The following is a 16,446-nucleotide window of genomic DNA, read 5'->3' as shown; positions in this document are numbered from 1 at the left end:
GGAATTTAAACTCTTGATTAAGAACCTAACTAAATCCCTTAATGGACAAACAGATCCCATGCTAGGTCCATTTTAGCTCAACTTGTTTCTCTAACTCAGCTGGCAGCTTAGTCCTTGAATGATGAGGCCCCACACAATTTCAAGTACAAAACAAAGCTATGAGCACACCAAGACCAAAGCTACTGACAAAAGGCAAACACAAGAATGAAGACACAGTCTACTGTTCCCTGCTTCCAACAGTCAGGAGCTACTGTCCTTCTTATTCAAAAGAGACACAGTCTACTGTTCCCTGCTTTCAACAGTCAGGAGCTACCGTCCTTATTCCAATGAGACACAGTCTACTGTTCCCTGCTTTCAACAGTCAGGAGCTACCGTCCTTATTCCAATGAGACACAGTCTACTGTTCTCCTGCTTTCAATAGCTGGCAGTTACCATCCTTCTTATTCCAGTGGAGTGTGTGTAATGACAAATGGAATTACCTAAGTGAAAAAAACTAGAATAAAATGATATGGTATCTTTGCAGTGCAATAAACTGACTCCAAATTTGACACAAAACAGCACGTCAATTCACACAAGCCATATGGAATTCATAAGAAATAACCGTTTTGAAATTTATGGTTCTCTAAGACTTAAGGCACTTAAATACTTAAACGAGAAGCCAAGAACAATCTGTCTCCTACGGCTCCTGTCTCTTATCAGGGCCTAAAACAACTAAATACAAAGACAAGCACACCCCCCTTTGGCACTTCCCATATTCCTAATGCTTTCCCTCGTAGAAACTCGCTGATTCACCGCCTGCCCAGGTGCTCTGGGACAGAGGGCCACAGGCAGGAAGGTGCTGGCCCCATTCTCGGCACATTCGCACCCCCCATGGAAATGCTGAAGAGAGGATGCCACTACGGGTTGAGAGTAAATCCCACCTAAGAGACATCAACGGACTGGCTATTTTCCCAACATTTACATATGCAGCAATCATTTAAAGGTGACTTCCTCATTTTCACCAAGCCACTATGCCAAATAAGGCAGCTCAAGCCGATATTTTCATAACACCGACCCCACTAGGATATACATTCCCTAGGACAGAGTCAGTGAAACAGATTTATTACAAAAAATATTTCCTCCTAATGGGATGAGAAAACAGAATGGCTCTGGATGATGACCTCTCCTTCAAAATAAAGTCAAATTTAAGATGAGAAAAAGTTCTGCAATTCACCCCAATCCTAACAACCTGTGTTGTACAGCAAAATTATGTTTGATGAGAACAATCAGTGGCAAACATGGCTATAAAACTCTGCTCAAAGCCTAGCTAAAGAAAAATGTCTTACACAAAACATCAAAAGAACTTAAACTCAGACACAAAGAAAATTTGTATTTTTCCTTATAGATACAGAATAATACTAAGTAAGCTCCAAATTTGATATCTTCTCAAAAGTTCATTTAGATTTTTTTGTTTTTATGACCCTGGACTCCCCAGAATTACCAAGTTTTTCTGCCTTAGCTAACACAGTTTAAATCAAACAAACATCAGGCCTGAACGGGGTGGCCAGATCTATGTGGGGATTTACACAAAATCCACATCGAAAAATAATTACAACAATTAGTCTGTCGTTACTGCAATGTGATTTTCAATTCCCATGAAAATGAAATCAGGAGCATCCCTCCTTTCCTCAAATTTAATGTGTGAAAAACTCCATTGCCCTGATCCTGCAATTCATACATACACAAAAACCTGCACCTCAACGTTCACAGCAGCATTCCTGAGAACAGCCAAAAAGTGCAAACAACCCGGATGCCCATCAACTGGTGATGGATCAAAAGAATGTGGGCCATCCGTACCTCAGCATATCATGCAGCCATGAAAAGGAACAAAGCACTAGGGCAAAAGCTACAATGTGGGTGATGCTACAGGATTCCATTTAGAGTCAAGGTCCACAACACGCATATCCACGAGGACGGAGACGAGTTGGGTGCCGGGGCTGGAGGCTGGGAGAATGGAAAGTGACTGTTGATGGACACACGGCTTCTTCTGGGGGTAATAAAAAATATTCTAGAATTAGTCCGAAGTGATGACTGTACAACCTTGAGAATATACTAAAAACCACTGAGATGTATGCTTTAAAACAGTCAATTTTATGGTATATAAATTACATCTCAACTTGAAAAAAAAAAAAGATCAACTCAACCTCTCTTTCTGTCTTCCCGCCATTCTGCCATCTGAATCCTAGAAATTTGTATTAGAGGTAAAAGCAATTTTTGTGGAAAACATTGTTTTCAATGTTTCAGATATGGTAATGAGTCTTCCTAACAGGAAAACCTTTGTTCAGTAGACAAATCAACATCGAGTTGTTAGGAAAAATCAACAACTCAGACACAGAGGCAGAAAAACTTTGAGTTCTTCCTAGTAAGTAAGGAAAACACATGCTTTACAACTCCACGCACAAAGCTAAGTCTGTTTGGTTCTTTCTTTTCTCCACGCTGTAGTAACTGACAGTCATCTGGTCACTTACGGTGACAGGATGAAGGGCACACAGAGGCTCTCAGGGGAAGAGGGCTCTGAAAGGCACACTGGGCAGGCCGAGGGCCAGGCAGGAGGGCACCTCAGAGCCCTGCAGGAGAGAAGCCCCCGCTAGGAGTCCAAGTAGGACAAACAGGTTGTCCTTCCAGATCTCGGGGGAAATGGGCAGTGCATCCTGTGCCATGGACCCCGTGGAAGCTGCGTCCTCGAGCCCAGCGACCTGCCTCTGAGAGCCCATGTCCAGACACTGATCCAAGGATGGTTTTCTTGGACACTGATCCAAGAACACAACGCAGGCCAATGCTAGTTTCAATAATGAAAGGTTACAGGGGGCCATCCGTGGAAAGCATCCAGACCCGATGAAATAAGCAAAACTGGCTAAAAATGACTCTGTCCATCTGCACTAACGTGCAAAGATTTCTACTGTGTAGGGGAAAGAAGTGAGTTATAAAATCATGAAATCTGCACAAAAAAACCCCAAAAGGTTTAGAGATCTCAGAATGGTGGAATCACAGTTATTTTCCCTTTATTCTTCATTTTTATAGTGTATCACTATTTTTTTTGTTTTTGAGACTGAGTCTCTGTCGCCCAGGCTGGAGTACAGGGGTGCGACGTCAGCTCACTACAACCTCTGTCTCGCGGGTTCAAGCAATTCTCCCGCCTCAGCCTCCCAAATAGCTGAGATTACAGGCACCTGTCACTGTGCCCAACTAATTTTTGTAGTTTTAGTAGAGGCGGGGTTTCACCATTTTCGCCAGGCTGGTCTTGAACTCCTGACCTGATGATCCACCCGCCTCAGCCTCCCAAAGTGCTGGGATTACAGGCGTGAGCCACTGCGCCTGTCCTATACTGTATCACTTTTTTTTTTTTTTTTTTTTTTTTGGGAGACGGAGTTTCACTCTATTGCCCAGGCTGGATGCAATGGCATGATCTCGGTTCACTGTAACCTCCACCTCCCAGGTTCAAGCGATTCTCCTGCCTCAGCCTCCCGAGTAGCTGGGATTACAGGCACCTGCCACCACACCTGACCCAAATTTTGTATTTTCAGTAGAGACAGGGTTTCTCCATGTTGGTCAGGCTGGTCTCGAACTCCCGACTTCAAGTGATCCGCCCGCCTCAGCCTCCCAAAGTGCTGGGATGACAGGCATGAGCCATCGCGCCTGGCCACTGTATCACTTTTTTAAAAAACAACAAAATTTCTTAAAAAGCAAAACAAACAAACAAAAAATCCTACTGGTGCTCTGGCCAAGGAAAGAAGATGCCTGGGACGCACCTTCTGAGTTCAGGGTGATGAGGGTGACGTTGCTCCCAATACTCTGGCTGCCCGCCTGTCCACAGCTGGACACAGAGTCGCTGGCCTCCGAGCCGCTCTCCCCGTCTTCGTGGTGGCTGTCTTCTTGGCCGGGCACCTTCACCACAATGGTGTTCTGCCGACGCCCAGGCACAGCGCTAAAGGGAAAAAAAACACACCAGCCCGATGTAGTAAGAGCCGCAAGCAGCACGCGAAGGTCAGCGCTTTCCTTATCACAAAATCTAACTCTGCATGGACCAGTGGATCACACAGCCTTCCCATACCGCTCTCTCTACCAAGATTAATAGCAACTCCATGGGAGAAAATGGCCTGGGGCTGAAAGAAACCGTATAAAACAAAACTTAACCATTTAAAGAAAATATTTGTATCACAAAAGAAGCAAAATCGTAACTCACTGGGACTCAGGCCTAGCATGCTGCCTTCTGAGTTCAGCAGTCATCCCATAAAATGCTGGTTAAGAGTCTTTTTTCAGGTGAGGTTAAAGGAAAGACTAAATGAGGAAAACTGCGCCCAGAGGCCTGGGTCAATTCGACCCACGCTGCTGGGCTCGCTGGAGGTGGCTCTGCCTCTGCAATGCGAGCAGCACTCCCAAGTACGCCCATGGGCAAAAAACCCTGAAGGGGCTTAAAAAACCCACTGAGATCCCATCGGAGCTGCCATCATCCCAAGGGCTGCTGACGTGGAAGGACAGAACACTGCGAGCAAAGCAGGGCGAGGCCACCTCCACAAGTGCTCAAAAAAAGGATGATTTAGAGACTTACTACTTCCCTTTTTTAATGACCCTTTCAACATCCCCTACCGTGGACTGCTACGCACCACGAGAAGAGAAAGGAGCACAATTTTTCTATTTGCAAAGTCAAAAAAAAGGGTGTTGAAAACAGTGGCTGCACCCAGGGGAGGGCACTGCACTCTGCACTTTCTGGCCTGGATTCTCTAGAGCGCTGGCCACGGTGAACCTGATCTCAACACTAGCCATCTGCCTGGCTGACCTCAGCGCAAAGCCCCTGAGGCACAGCTGACCCCGGCACCTCCTCACCGCCCATCACCAACTCCCCTCCCTTCACCCCACGTATCAGACCCTTGCGACCACAGCTGCGGCCCTGGAGAACTAAGCTGAGACAACACAGAAAGGGGATGAAGCTGGAGGAGGAGCAATCCACAAAGGAGATTGAGAGAAAAAGCAAATAGAACTTTGTGAAGACACAGATGGGAAAGAAAAAGCAACAGCATCCTCGGGGGTTCACGCAGCCCCGGGGGCACTCCTGGGGACAGCAGGGCCTGGATGCCAGCCAGAGGCCACTGCACGGCCTTCCCCTCACACAGAGCGGGGACGGTGTCTTCTGTCCACTCCCACCTCTGACCAAAGCTCCATTCAAAATGTCTCAAGAGAAAAAGGTATAAGAAAAAAGTCATGAACTCAACATGCCTGCACCACTTAGCAACCGTGGGAGAGGGCGTCTGTTTGCCTGACACGCTCTGCGCAGACAGACGTGAGGACCACTGAGCTAGGTGGGAGGATGAACGCTTTCACAGACTGCTGTGAGGAGACAGAGCCAGCCCCCTCCACAACCCTGGCCAGCACGAGACACAGAAGTCCCCGGCGGCAGCTGCCCCTGGTGTGGCTGGACTCAGTACTCAGCATCGCCCAGCCTGCCCTCCCCGACCTCAGAGAGCTGGGGCGGTGCCTGCCAGGCTCAACCCTGTGACCACAGAGATGAAGCGTGTGCTGGACTGTGCCCTGGCTTGGGGACGTTGACTTATTCTCACGGGACTCCTCACAGTGACAGGGAAAGGTGGGGTTGGTGCCGTGCTACTGACTTGCTAATGACATTTTCCAGGGAATCCGGTGCCCTGCTGCCCAAGGGGTCTTCCATCTTGGCTACAATGGCGTTCTGCCGATCATTGTTGAGTATTACTGTAGTCTGGGGGACGACGCTAGGGAACAAAAGAATCACAAAGAAAAAGAAGGCCTTAAAACAACAACATTCATGGTAAGAGCACATAAGAGTCATTCAACACAGTCCACTCCCAGGGACCCGCACTGAGGGGGAGGCCTAAGAGTCATTCAACATAGTCCGCTCCCAGGGGCCCGTCCTGAGGGGGAAGGAGCCCCAAATGCTAAGGAAGAATAAACTGGAGATGGGGTTTTTAGCAGAATGTAACTTTTCCTAACTGTTGGTGTTGTCTGCACAACTGGATAGCACAGGACAGCTGGGCTGAGGATGCTGAACGTGTGACACAGAATAGACTGTGACTGCACCAGCTGTTATCACACCCAGTTAATAAAGCTTCTAGGGTGGCACACTTGCATGAAAACCGGCTTGACATTTTCAGTCCCTCCATCCCAACTCATTCCTATGGGACAGATCTAACGTTCGTAACCAAGTAAGTGTTGGTATCATTCCACAACGGTAGCGCCCTGGAAAGAAAGGGGCAAACATCACATTGGACTTGGGATGGAAGGACACACATGCTGCCTCCAGGTCCTGCAGGAACATGTGTGAGCTACAACCAAAGGGCTCAGGGTTCTGCTTTGAAGGAAAAGATTCTACAAAAGAACAGACCATGGCCCAGAAACCACCAAGCCTGGCGCCACCCTGGAGGAAGCACGAATGTGTTCAGACAGGCGGCAGCTAACACAGCTTCATCTCAAAGTACAGACTCACCCACAGTTTTCAATCATGCGTTTTTAAGCCTTAGCTCTTTCTGGTCACAAGGGACCTCTAAGGAACACTTTGTTGTGGAAGGCTAGGGAGAGAAAGCACTAGCACTACAAATACAAAGTGATTATCACCTGACAATAAAACACCATTCTTGGATTTCACTCTCCAAAAACCAACCTGGGAAGCCTGCCTTTGTGTGATTTGCACACAGGAAATTCCAGCTGCTATCACTGTAACTGTCCCCACACTGAGTGCAAGCACAGCACCACGCCATGCCCAAGTAAATCACGGAACCATCAGGTTTTCTCCTAAAATAAAGGCATAATCAGCTGCATTTCATTCAAAAATATTATTTTTTAAATTCCTCTACTTGTTATTGGTGACACCTAACGTTAACACAGCAAAACCTGACAAATGACCTATAGGTCAGGTATGAAAAGTAACCCAGGTGGCTTCTGGCTTGGTCACCAGTCACCTACAGGCTGTGACAGTCCTATGCTCCTCAGAGATGTAGAACTGGAGAGGCTACCTGGCTTGCACGAGCTTGATATGTTCCCCAAGTGGAGGCTATGGAACACTGGTGCCCCCGGGATCCTAGGCTCACAGCATGTGGGAAGGCTGGTATCCTCGGGATCCTAGGCTCACAGCATGTCCACACACACATGCATTCTCTCTCTCTCCCCATGAGCAACTGAAGAAGGACGGTGCTGCTGAGTAGCCAACAGTCCCCTAATGACTATTCACAGCGGCCACTGGCACATCAACAGTCTGAGAAGAAATTTTAATAGAGTAAAATGTATTCAGGCCACCATTTGGCAAGGTCATTTGACCAAATATACCTTTTTTTCCTTGAAGATCCTTATTAACATGAAGGAAATCATAGTCTAAGACAACCAGCTCCCAACTGGAATAACGTGCCCCTCGGGTGCCCCACAGCTTTCTGGGGGGCTCATGGATGCAAACAGCTCTCAGCAACACAGTCTCCAGGTCCCCACCTTCCAGAACGTCCTGTTTCCTAAAGATGACTCTCCTTGAGCGAGCATCTCAGTGTGTGTGTTCCCTTCCACAAAGCCCTTTTCCCACCTAAAAAACAACCTCTGCTCTGAACACACTGGACGCACCATCCACCTAGGGCGCAGACCCCAGGAGCCAGCACAGGGCCACCTGAACACTGGCACGGGCGTGACAAAACCAGCAGCTCATCAGCTGACTAGAAAGCCCTTGGTAAGTCAGCTGGGTTGCAATCCTTTGCTTTTAACAAAATAGACGGAGATCATCAAAAACAGTTTCTGACGACGGACCACTGAGACCCCTGGCACACAACTCAAAGAAGCCAAGGACTCCTTCCTCTCCCACATATTACTGATGTGACCCAAGTTTCCCAGCACCTAGAGCTATAAAACCAAAAACAGCAGGACCAACGTGGAATCCTGTCTCCTCTAAGCCGTCAAACATAACCATCCATCGATTCAATAATTAACCAAAAAGCCCTACCCAGCTCTTCAAAAACACATTCCCAGTATTTTATCATCAAGAATTAGTTCTAAGTGGGTGACATATTCACGTTGTTTTGTTCAACCATTGTAGTAGGAACTCAATCCAGAAGGTTTTTTTGTTTTTTTTTTTTTAAGCCCTTAGGGCCTTGTGTTTAGGAACATAAATTTTTTCAGCTTCGATTTACATCCCTATTTCTGTTGCAAAGGCATACGACAGCCAGGCTAACAGGATAAAATTTTGCGAGGGAAATGAAATGGAAATGAAAGTTCAAAGAACAGAAAAGTGATGTAACATTCGACTGCCAAAAGCTCATTGGTGAGACGTTCAAAATGCATCATGATATTTAGATTATAATGCAAAAATTAAAAAAAAATCAGTTTTGTTTTTAAAGATCAATATTTTAATATGCTGTAAAAGTAAATTATTTTAATGTTTAAAAAAATGCCAGAAACTACACGCTTTCAACTAACGCAATTTAAATCAACCTCAAATTGCACAAAAGAATACTTTTTTTTAAATTATGGAACATCTTTATCACATTAAGGAGAATGAAGTCCCTATGTAAGGACTGATGTGGAAAAAGTGCCACAAGAATACTAAGCGACAGAACACACAGATAAGTACAGCCGCGCATGTGTGTGCATGGAGACGTGTCTGGAAGACAGGTAAGTACAGCCGCGCATGTGTGTGCACGGAGACGTGTCTGGAAGGACAGGTAAGTACAGCCGCGCATGTGTGTGCACGGAGACGTGTCTGGAAGGACAGGTAAGTACAGCCGCGCATGTGTGTGCACGGAGACGTGTCTGGAAGGACAGGTAAGTACAGCCGCGCATGTGTGTGCACGGAGACGTGTCTGGAAGGACAGGTAAGTACAGCCGCGCATGTGTGTGCAGGAGGGGGGGGGGGGGGGGGGGGGGGGGGGGGGGTGTGGCAGGAGACGTGTCTGGAAGGACAGGTAAGTACAGCCGCGCATGTGTGTGCATGGAGACGTGTCTGGAAGGACAGGTAAGTACAGCCGCGCATGTGTGTGCATGGAGACGTGTCTGGAAGGACAGGTAAGTACAGCCGCGCATGTGTGTGCATGGAGACGTGCCTGGAAGGATAGCAAGAAACTGAGAAGCAGGTCATCGAGCCTCAGGAGCCGGGTCCTGCAGCATCTTCACGGCACAGACAGCAGCCCACGCAGAGAAGCTATTAACCTGTTCAAGGCCACGCAGCCAGTGAATGGCAAAATTAGGTCTGAGGCCAAAGTCCCCGTGACAGACAGCTGACATTCCTAACCAAAACCACTCACTGCCCCCACAGCCCTCAGCACCTTTTCATCCATTTTGCCATCTCCTTATCATGCTTTAGTTTTCTGTGTGGCCTTCCCCTGTATAGGGGTCCTTCTGTTCGTCCAACGATGCCTCCCAAAGTCCCTAGAAGAATGCACTGGACATGGCTGAAGACCGTTTGGGACACGGAGGAATTCAAGAGTAAGCTTCCCATTTTGGAGGGAAATGCCTCTCGATCCGCTGGTTCACACGCTGCTGCTCTGCATGCCAAAAGCAAAGATTGAGAATCCCAACCCAGAGCAGAATCCACTGAGCAGGATGCCAAAAGACAGCCTAGAATGTTCTCATCCACTGGGCGGGGTCAGTTCTGAATTCCACCAGGAGGTGCTCAACTAAAGGTGACTTGAAGTCTGAGGGCTGACTGGTGGGAGCCGGCAGCCACCATGAGACCCAGACGAGAATGGGCACTCAGGGACTCACCAGGAAGTAACAGTCCTGATTCTGCTGAGCTCAAGGAGTACTGAGTGCTTCATGTGCATGGTCTCACTCCCAGCCATCCTGGCTATTTTACCCACTTTACCACGAAGACACTGATGTTCAGAAAGATCAGGATCTGTCCTAGGTCTCACCATTTATTGGTGACAGAAGCTGTGTTCCAAACTAAGTATTTCTCATGCTTTTAGTCACTTGCTGGACAAGAACAGCAATGATCCTATTTCAACTACTGCTACAACTCACCCTTTCAGTGTTTGAGGTTTTTTAACTGTTTTACTTTGATGGATTTAAAAGAAAACCTCTTCAGCCAGGTGCGGTGGCTCACACCTGCAATGCCAATACTTTGGGAGGCTGAGGCAGGCAGATGGCTTGAGCCCAGGAGTTCAAGAGCAGCCTGGGCAACACAGTGAGACCCCATTTCTACAAAACAAAACATCTTCCACTTTGAAAGCTGTCATGGCAAACATTTTCTATGCTGAGCTTATAAAGTGGCCTTCCATTTCTCTTCTGCTTCAGGGAACCACCTCATCACAGAGCCCTAAGCACCTGCCCTGTGCTCTAGGCAACTGGCATAGTGGCCCCTGTTGCTCGTGGACCACATAAAATGGAGCACATGTGAACAGACATCAAGAGGCTTTATTCAAGTACATGCAAAACAAGCCACCAAGATAAGACATAAAATTAAAAATCTTGAGAAATGAAGGATTTAAACTACTTTCACAAATTTGTGTTTGCCATGTTTTCTTACAAAAGGAAATGAAACTAAGTTATTCTGAAGCAGAGACTTAAAAGCTTATGCAGTGGTTCAGTGCAGACAACAACACAGGGAGGAGGGAAGGACGGGAGGGCAACGCTGAGGACCAGAGCCCAGCCAGCACCCAGGACGAGGGCCCAGCAACACTCAGAACCAGAGCCCAGCCGGCACCCGGATGAGGGCCCAGCAACACTCAGAACCACAGCCCAGCCGGCACCCGGACGAGGGCCCAGCTGGCACTTCACAGCAGCAGAACATCCGACCCATGCAGCCAGTGAGCAGAACCCGAGAACCCTCACAGCAGAAGTTAGCATCGGAAGCCATCTCCAACTAAGGGGCACAGGCAGCTGAGACGCCGGGTGGGTCCCGGTCTCAGGCTGTGACTAGGCTCCACGAAAGCTGTCGAATGTGGAAATGACGGGGCGAGAGAGCCACCTGATCTACAGCGGTGACTCCAGACACCGCCATGGGTGCCTGCTGGACACACACCTCTGCCTGGGCACAAATGATCACAGGACAGAGAACAGACATGACTCTGTTCTCCACCTAACCCTCAACTCACATGGAGAGGCCGAGAGGATGACCTAAGGAGAAAGCAAGCACCAACCCTCCAAAGATGAGTTTAAACAACTTCCAAATGTCCCAGGGCCAAACCTGCTAAATGTGCATCTAACACGTCTGCACTGAACGCTCAGCAAGTGAGAAGCCCACCCTGGGCACCGCAGGAACCCCAGCCTCCAGGGGCTCCCGCTCCAGCTCACCACATGAACAAGGCTGGGCGCGCTGCTTCCCCTCAGCGCCCCGCTGAGCCCAAGATCTTGACCCAGAGCTCGCTACCTGTGGAGTCAAGTCCTCAACCACTCCCATTCACGCCACAGTATCTGGCTGTTTTCCACAGCAGGGAGAGGAGGAACTCCATCAGAATATCTGACGTATATTTGAACAAGAACAAGTTTTTGTCTCCTTCCCACCCAGAGTGCAGCCTCACCACGTGACACTCTGCCGCCACCGGTAGGCATCCCTTTTACAATTCAAAGTAATTATCATCAAGTGCAGGTTAGAAAAGCTGATACTAGTTTTCTAATTTTTATGAATTCTCTCAAGGAAAAGTATTTCAACAACAGCCAGGTAAAAAGAATTAAGTAATTTCTTCTGCTTTCTACTTATTAGGAAAAAATGGACAGATTTCTTTTAAACTCCAGTACCTGTTCCCTGAGAACATTTTCTCCCATGGACATTTATGCTCCTACATAACACACAAGGACCACGGCCAAATAAACGAAGAAACTGGTTTGATGTAATGTACTTACAAAAAGAGGAGCTGCTCAGAGCTTCAGCAGGAGGAAAAGCAGGCCCCCCAAAACCCCCCAGGCCAGGGCAGCCCACAGCCTACTTCCCTTGCCGTCAGGGGCTGTCCCGGGTGCCCCCGCACATCCAGACTGCATTTCCCAAGCCCCTTCTGTGCACACACAGCCCTGTGGCCAGACTCCATCAATGGACTCTGACAGGCGAGAGGTGTGTCACTTCCAGGAGACAGGTTTTAAAAACAGGATGCACCTTTTCATGTCTCTCCCCTTCCCAGACTGAGGACCCCAAGGCCATAGGGTGAGCACATGATAAAAGGCTCAGGCATCAGAGGCACCCAGTGCAGTTGTGGGAGGACCAGAATCGCCCACATTGCACCCTGAACATAAGCAAGATGCACCCTCCCACTGTGCTAATCCCAAGTCCAGGGGACCCTCTACTGCCATGGCTCATGTCACCCAATCAGTACAATCAGCATTCAGACTAATCAAACATTTAGTAAAAGTAAAACCTGCTTGCAGGTTTGAGGGGCTTTTTATTTTATTTTTATACATGGGGTCTCACTATGCTGCCCAGACTGGTCTCAAATTCCTGGTCTCAGATGATCCTCCCACCTCAGTCTCCCGAGTTGCTGGGACTACAGGCCTAAGCCACTCTACCACGCTAAAGATTAAAAAGTCATAAAAACATGATCTAACAAAAAATACCCAGGGGTAAAAATAAATAGGCATTAAAATTTTCTTCCTAATATCTAATGAAATAAGCAAAACAGAATATAAAACCAACTATCCAAATAACCACTGCACCAGAGAAACGGGACTAACCTAATGTAACAAACTTTAAAACCTCGTTGCTAAAGAAAGAAAGAAGCTTCTAGCTTCGGGGAATTGGCTTTGAAAGGCTCCAGATCTAACTCCTGACGCTGCTCTCCCCAAGGAGCCATGCTTGTGCTCCGACAGAGGTCAGCGACTTCCACCTGACAGTCCCAAATCAGAGGGTGAGCAGGTCAAGGATGGGTATGTCTTCTTCCTCCTTCCTAGAAGCTACAGAAATGACTACTAGTGAGAGAGGGAAGCAGTGTCAGCACTGACTCCACAGAAGTCAGCACTCAGCAACGGCACAGGATGCGGGGCTCCTAGGCAACGTGTTTGGGTGAAAAGCTGCCCAGGGCCCTTCGCATGCTCAGAGGACGCCGCGCACCGCATCCTGGTCTCTAACGCCAGGGCCCTCCAAACACCGCATCCTGGTCTCTAACGCCAGGGCCCTCCAAACGCCGCATCCTGGTCTCTAACGCCAGGGCCCTCCAAACGCCGCATCCTGGTCTCTAACGCCAGGGCCCTCCAAACGCCGCATCCTGGTCTCTAACGCCAGGGCCCCTCCAAACGCCGCATCCTGGTCTCTAAGTCCAGGGCCCTCCAAACGCCGCATCCTGGTCTCTAACGCCAGGGCCCTCCAAACATCGCATCCTGGTCTCTAACGCCAGGGCCCTCCAAACACCGCATCCTGGTCTCTAACGCCAGGGCCCTCCAAACACCGCATCCTCGTCTCTAACGCTAGGGCCCTCCAAACACCGCATCCTGGTCCCAAACGTCATTTTTCAATTCATGGAGAAACGGCTGATTCTAGGCTGGGACAGGCACTCACAATGAGCCCAGAGAAGCATTTCGTAGGGCTGTGCAAGTAAAAAGTGCTCAGGCCGGGCATGGTGGCTCACATCTGTAATCCCAGCACTTTGGGAGGCCAAGGAAGGTGGATCACCTGAGGTCAGGAGTTCGAGACCAGCCTGGTCAACATGGTGAAACCCCGTCTCTAATATAAATACAAAAAATTAGCCGGGTGTGGTGGCACGGCCTGTAATCCCAGCTACTTGAGAGGCTGAGGCAGGGGAATTGCTTGAACCCAGGAGGCGGAGGTTACACTAAGAGATCGCCCCACTGCACTCCAGCCTGGGCAACAAGAGCAAAACTCTGTCTCAAAAGGAAAAAAAAAAAAAAACACTAATGATGAAACACCTACAGTGAAGAGGGAATGGAGGGAACGTCAAGGGGCACGGGAGCCAACTGATGGGCTGCCAATGGCCAAAGCTGGAAGGATGTGAGCACCAGAATGAAGCAGAACTAGATTCTAACCCAGAGTGTAAAATACATCTCCACGAGCACACACTGATGGAAACAGATGAGTGAATAAATGGGAAAGAAGAGACGAGCCTCCCGGGTACACTGACAACAGTGTCTGTGATGCTCCACCCTCAAGAAGGTGGCACACAACTCCCCACTCCTTAACTGGGTGATGGGCACAGCAGCTTCCTTCCGAAGTGCAGGATGACAGTGGAGTCACTTGACTGTGGAAAACGCTGAAGAGCACACCTCAGCCAGGTGACCCGCATCAGCATCAAGCACTGAGTCCTGCTGACCGTGCTGGCCTGGACAGGATGTGACGAGAAGGACTTCACCTCCGTGTCCTTCCTCCCCAAAACCCGTGACCCCAGTCTAGTCAGAAGACAAATTCCAACAGAGGCACATCCTACAAAATAACCGACCCAACGCTCCTCAAAAAGTCACCAAAAACAAGGAAGTGTGAGAAACGGTCACAGATCAGAGGAGCCCAGGGAGGCTTGGCAACGGAGCATCCTGTGGACCCCCAGACATGGAAACATACAGTGGGTACCATGAGGAACAGTGTTCCGACGCACTCTAGAATTTGGGGGAAAAGAAAATAATCTTGAGAGACACAAACAACACTAACTCAAGAAATTCTACATTTATCCAAGTTTTTTTTGTTTTGTTTTGTTTTTGAGGACTCTCACTCTGTCCCCCAGGCTGGAGTGCAGTGGCGCTATCTCGGCTCACTGCAGGCTCCGCCTCCTGGGTTCAAGCGATTCTCCTGCCCCAACCTCCTGAGTAGCTGAGACTACAGGCACCCGCCACCACACCCGGCTAATTTTTGTATTTTTAGTAGAGACGGGGCTTTGACTCATTAGCCAGGCTGGTCTCGAACTCCTGACTTCAGATGATCCACCCTCCTCGGCCTCCCAAAGTGCTGGGATTACAGGCCTGAGCACCACGCCTGGCAGTTCTATATTTATTAAAATAATTGAATTTATTATTAAAAACCTAGGCTTCACTGGCAAATTCTATCAAATTTTTTAAAAGAAATAAAACTAATCTCACAGAAACATTTCCAGAAAATAGACAATGAGGGGCAGCTTCCCAGCTCCGTTGCTGAGGTCAGCATTATCCTGATAACAAAACAAAGACATGGCAAAAAAAGAAAACTGCAGACTAACATGTCCCACAAACACAGATGCAAAAACTCTTCATTAAATATTAGAAAACTGACAGTATAGCAAAAGCACAATACACGTAGATGAAGTCAGGTTTATGACAATAGAAATGCAAGGTTCGGTTAGCATTCAAAATCGACGTAATTCACTTTAACAAAAGAATCAAGAAGGATCACCATACCATCATCCTGGGAGATACAGAAAAGGCATGTGAAAATCCAATGTCCATTCGTTCATGCGAAAAAACTCCCAAGAAACAAAGAATAGAAGGAAACTTCTTCAACCTGATTAAGAGCATCTGGGAAAAACATACTGGTAACATCAGACTTAATGGTGAAATGCTGGATGCTTTCACTCAAAGATCAGGAATAAGGCAAAAATATTTTTATAAAGAAAATACACTGAAATAAAGATCATGGCCAGCACATTAAGGTAAGAGAAGGGATAGAAATTCTACGGGAAGAAGCAAAACTCTATTTAAAGGTAACATAATTATGCATATTTTAAAAAAATCCTACAGAAAATCTAAAACAAGTTCATTTAGAAATGACACAGGATAAAGGTCAGTAAAGAAAAATCTATTGTACTGCTACACCCTTCCAATGAACAACTGGATACTGAAATTTAAAATACAATACCATTTATGATAGCATCCATAAGTATGAATATGATAGCATCTGTAAGTATGAAGTACTCAGAGACAAATGTAACAAAATATGTACAGGAGCTGAACACTGAAAACTGTATAACACTGCTAAGAGAAATTAAAGACCTCCATAAATGGAGAGACATACCACGTTCATGAATCAGAATACTCAATACTGTGACGTCGGCAGTTCCCCCAAATTGATCTACAGATTCAATGCAATGCCAATCAATGAGTTATGAGTTATTCTAAAACTAGAGAAGTGCTCCAAATTATTAGAGTGTGCATAATCATTACAACACTTAAATTTATGTTTCTCATTAGTTTGGTTATTAGATTGTATCTCTAAAGCATACGATTATGTGAATAACTCCCAAAGTTGTATGTATGTAAACTGTATCATACGATTACGTAAATAATTCCCGAAGTTGTAGGTATGTAAACTGTATGTTTTCTTTGGCTAGTACTCAGCCCTAGCATGTAGAGGGTGTCACAATTAGGTCACCAAAAGTATGCAGCTGGCCGGGCGCGGTGGCTCACACCTGTAATCCCAACACTTTGAGAGGCCGAGGCGGGCGGATCACGAGGTCAGGAGATCGAGACCATCCTGGCTAACACGGTGAAACCCCTGAAACCCCGTCTCTACTAAAAATACAAAAAAGTAGCCGGGCATGGTGGCGGGCGCCTGTAGTCCCAGCTAGT

General features: G+C 47.5%; 1 protein-coding gene across 22 annotated transcripts in view; it reads right to left on the bottom strand.

Annotated features, from left to right (window-relative positions):
* The window catches only part of BANP (BTG3 associated nuclear protein), a 121,724-nt gene that overhangs the window by 65,363 nt on the left and 39,915 nt on the right, over window positions 1-16,446 (bottom strand). For 17 of the 22 annotated variants that reach the window (XM_030820075.1, XM_030820032.1, XM_030820045.1 and 14 more), the window contains 2 exons: window positions 5,646-5,762; window positions 3,789-3,964 (listed from right to left, as the gene is read on the bottom strand). In XM_030820075.1, coding sequence (XP_030675935.1) covers window positions 3,789-3,964; window positions 5,646-5,762 — 293 coding nt within the window. The remainder of the gene's footprint in view (window positions 1-3,788; window positions 3,965-5,645; window positions 5,763-16,446) is intronic. The other 5 variants (XM_030820051.1, XM_030820058.1, XM_030820066.1 and 2 more) reach the window with 1 other exon arrangement.

The sequence above is a fragment of the Nomascus leucogenys genome, chromosome 2 (assembly GCF_006542625.1).
Source record: "Nomascus leucogenys isolate Asia chromosome 2, Asia_NLE_v1, whole genome shotgun sequence".
Lineage (NCBI taxonomy): Eukaryota > Metazoa > Chordata > Mammalia > Primates > Hylobatidae > Nomascus > Nomascus leucogenys.
Note: the sequence above shows the minus strand (reverse complement) of the source record. Positions and strands in the feature narration are given on the sequence as shown.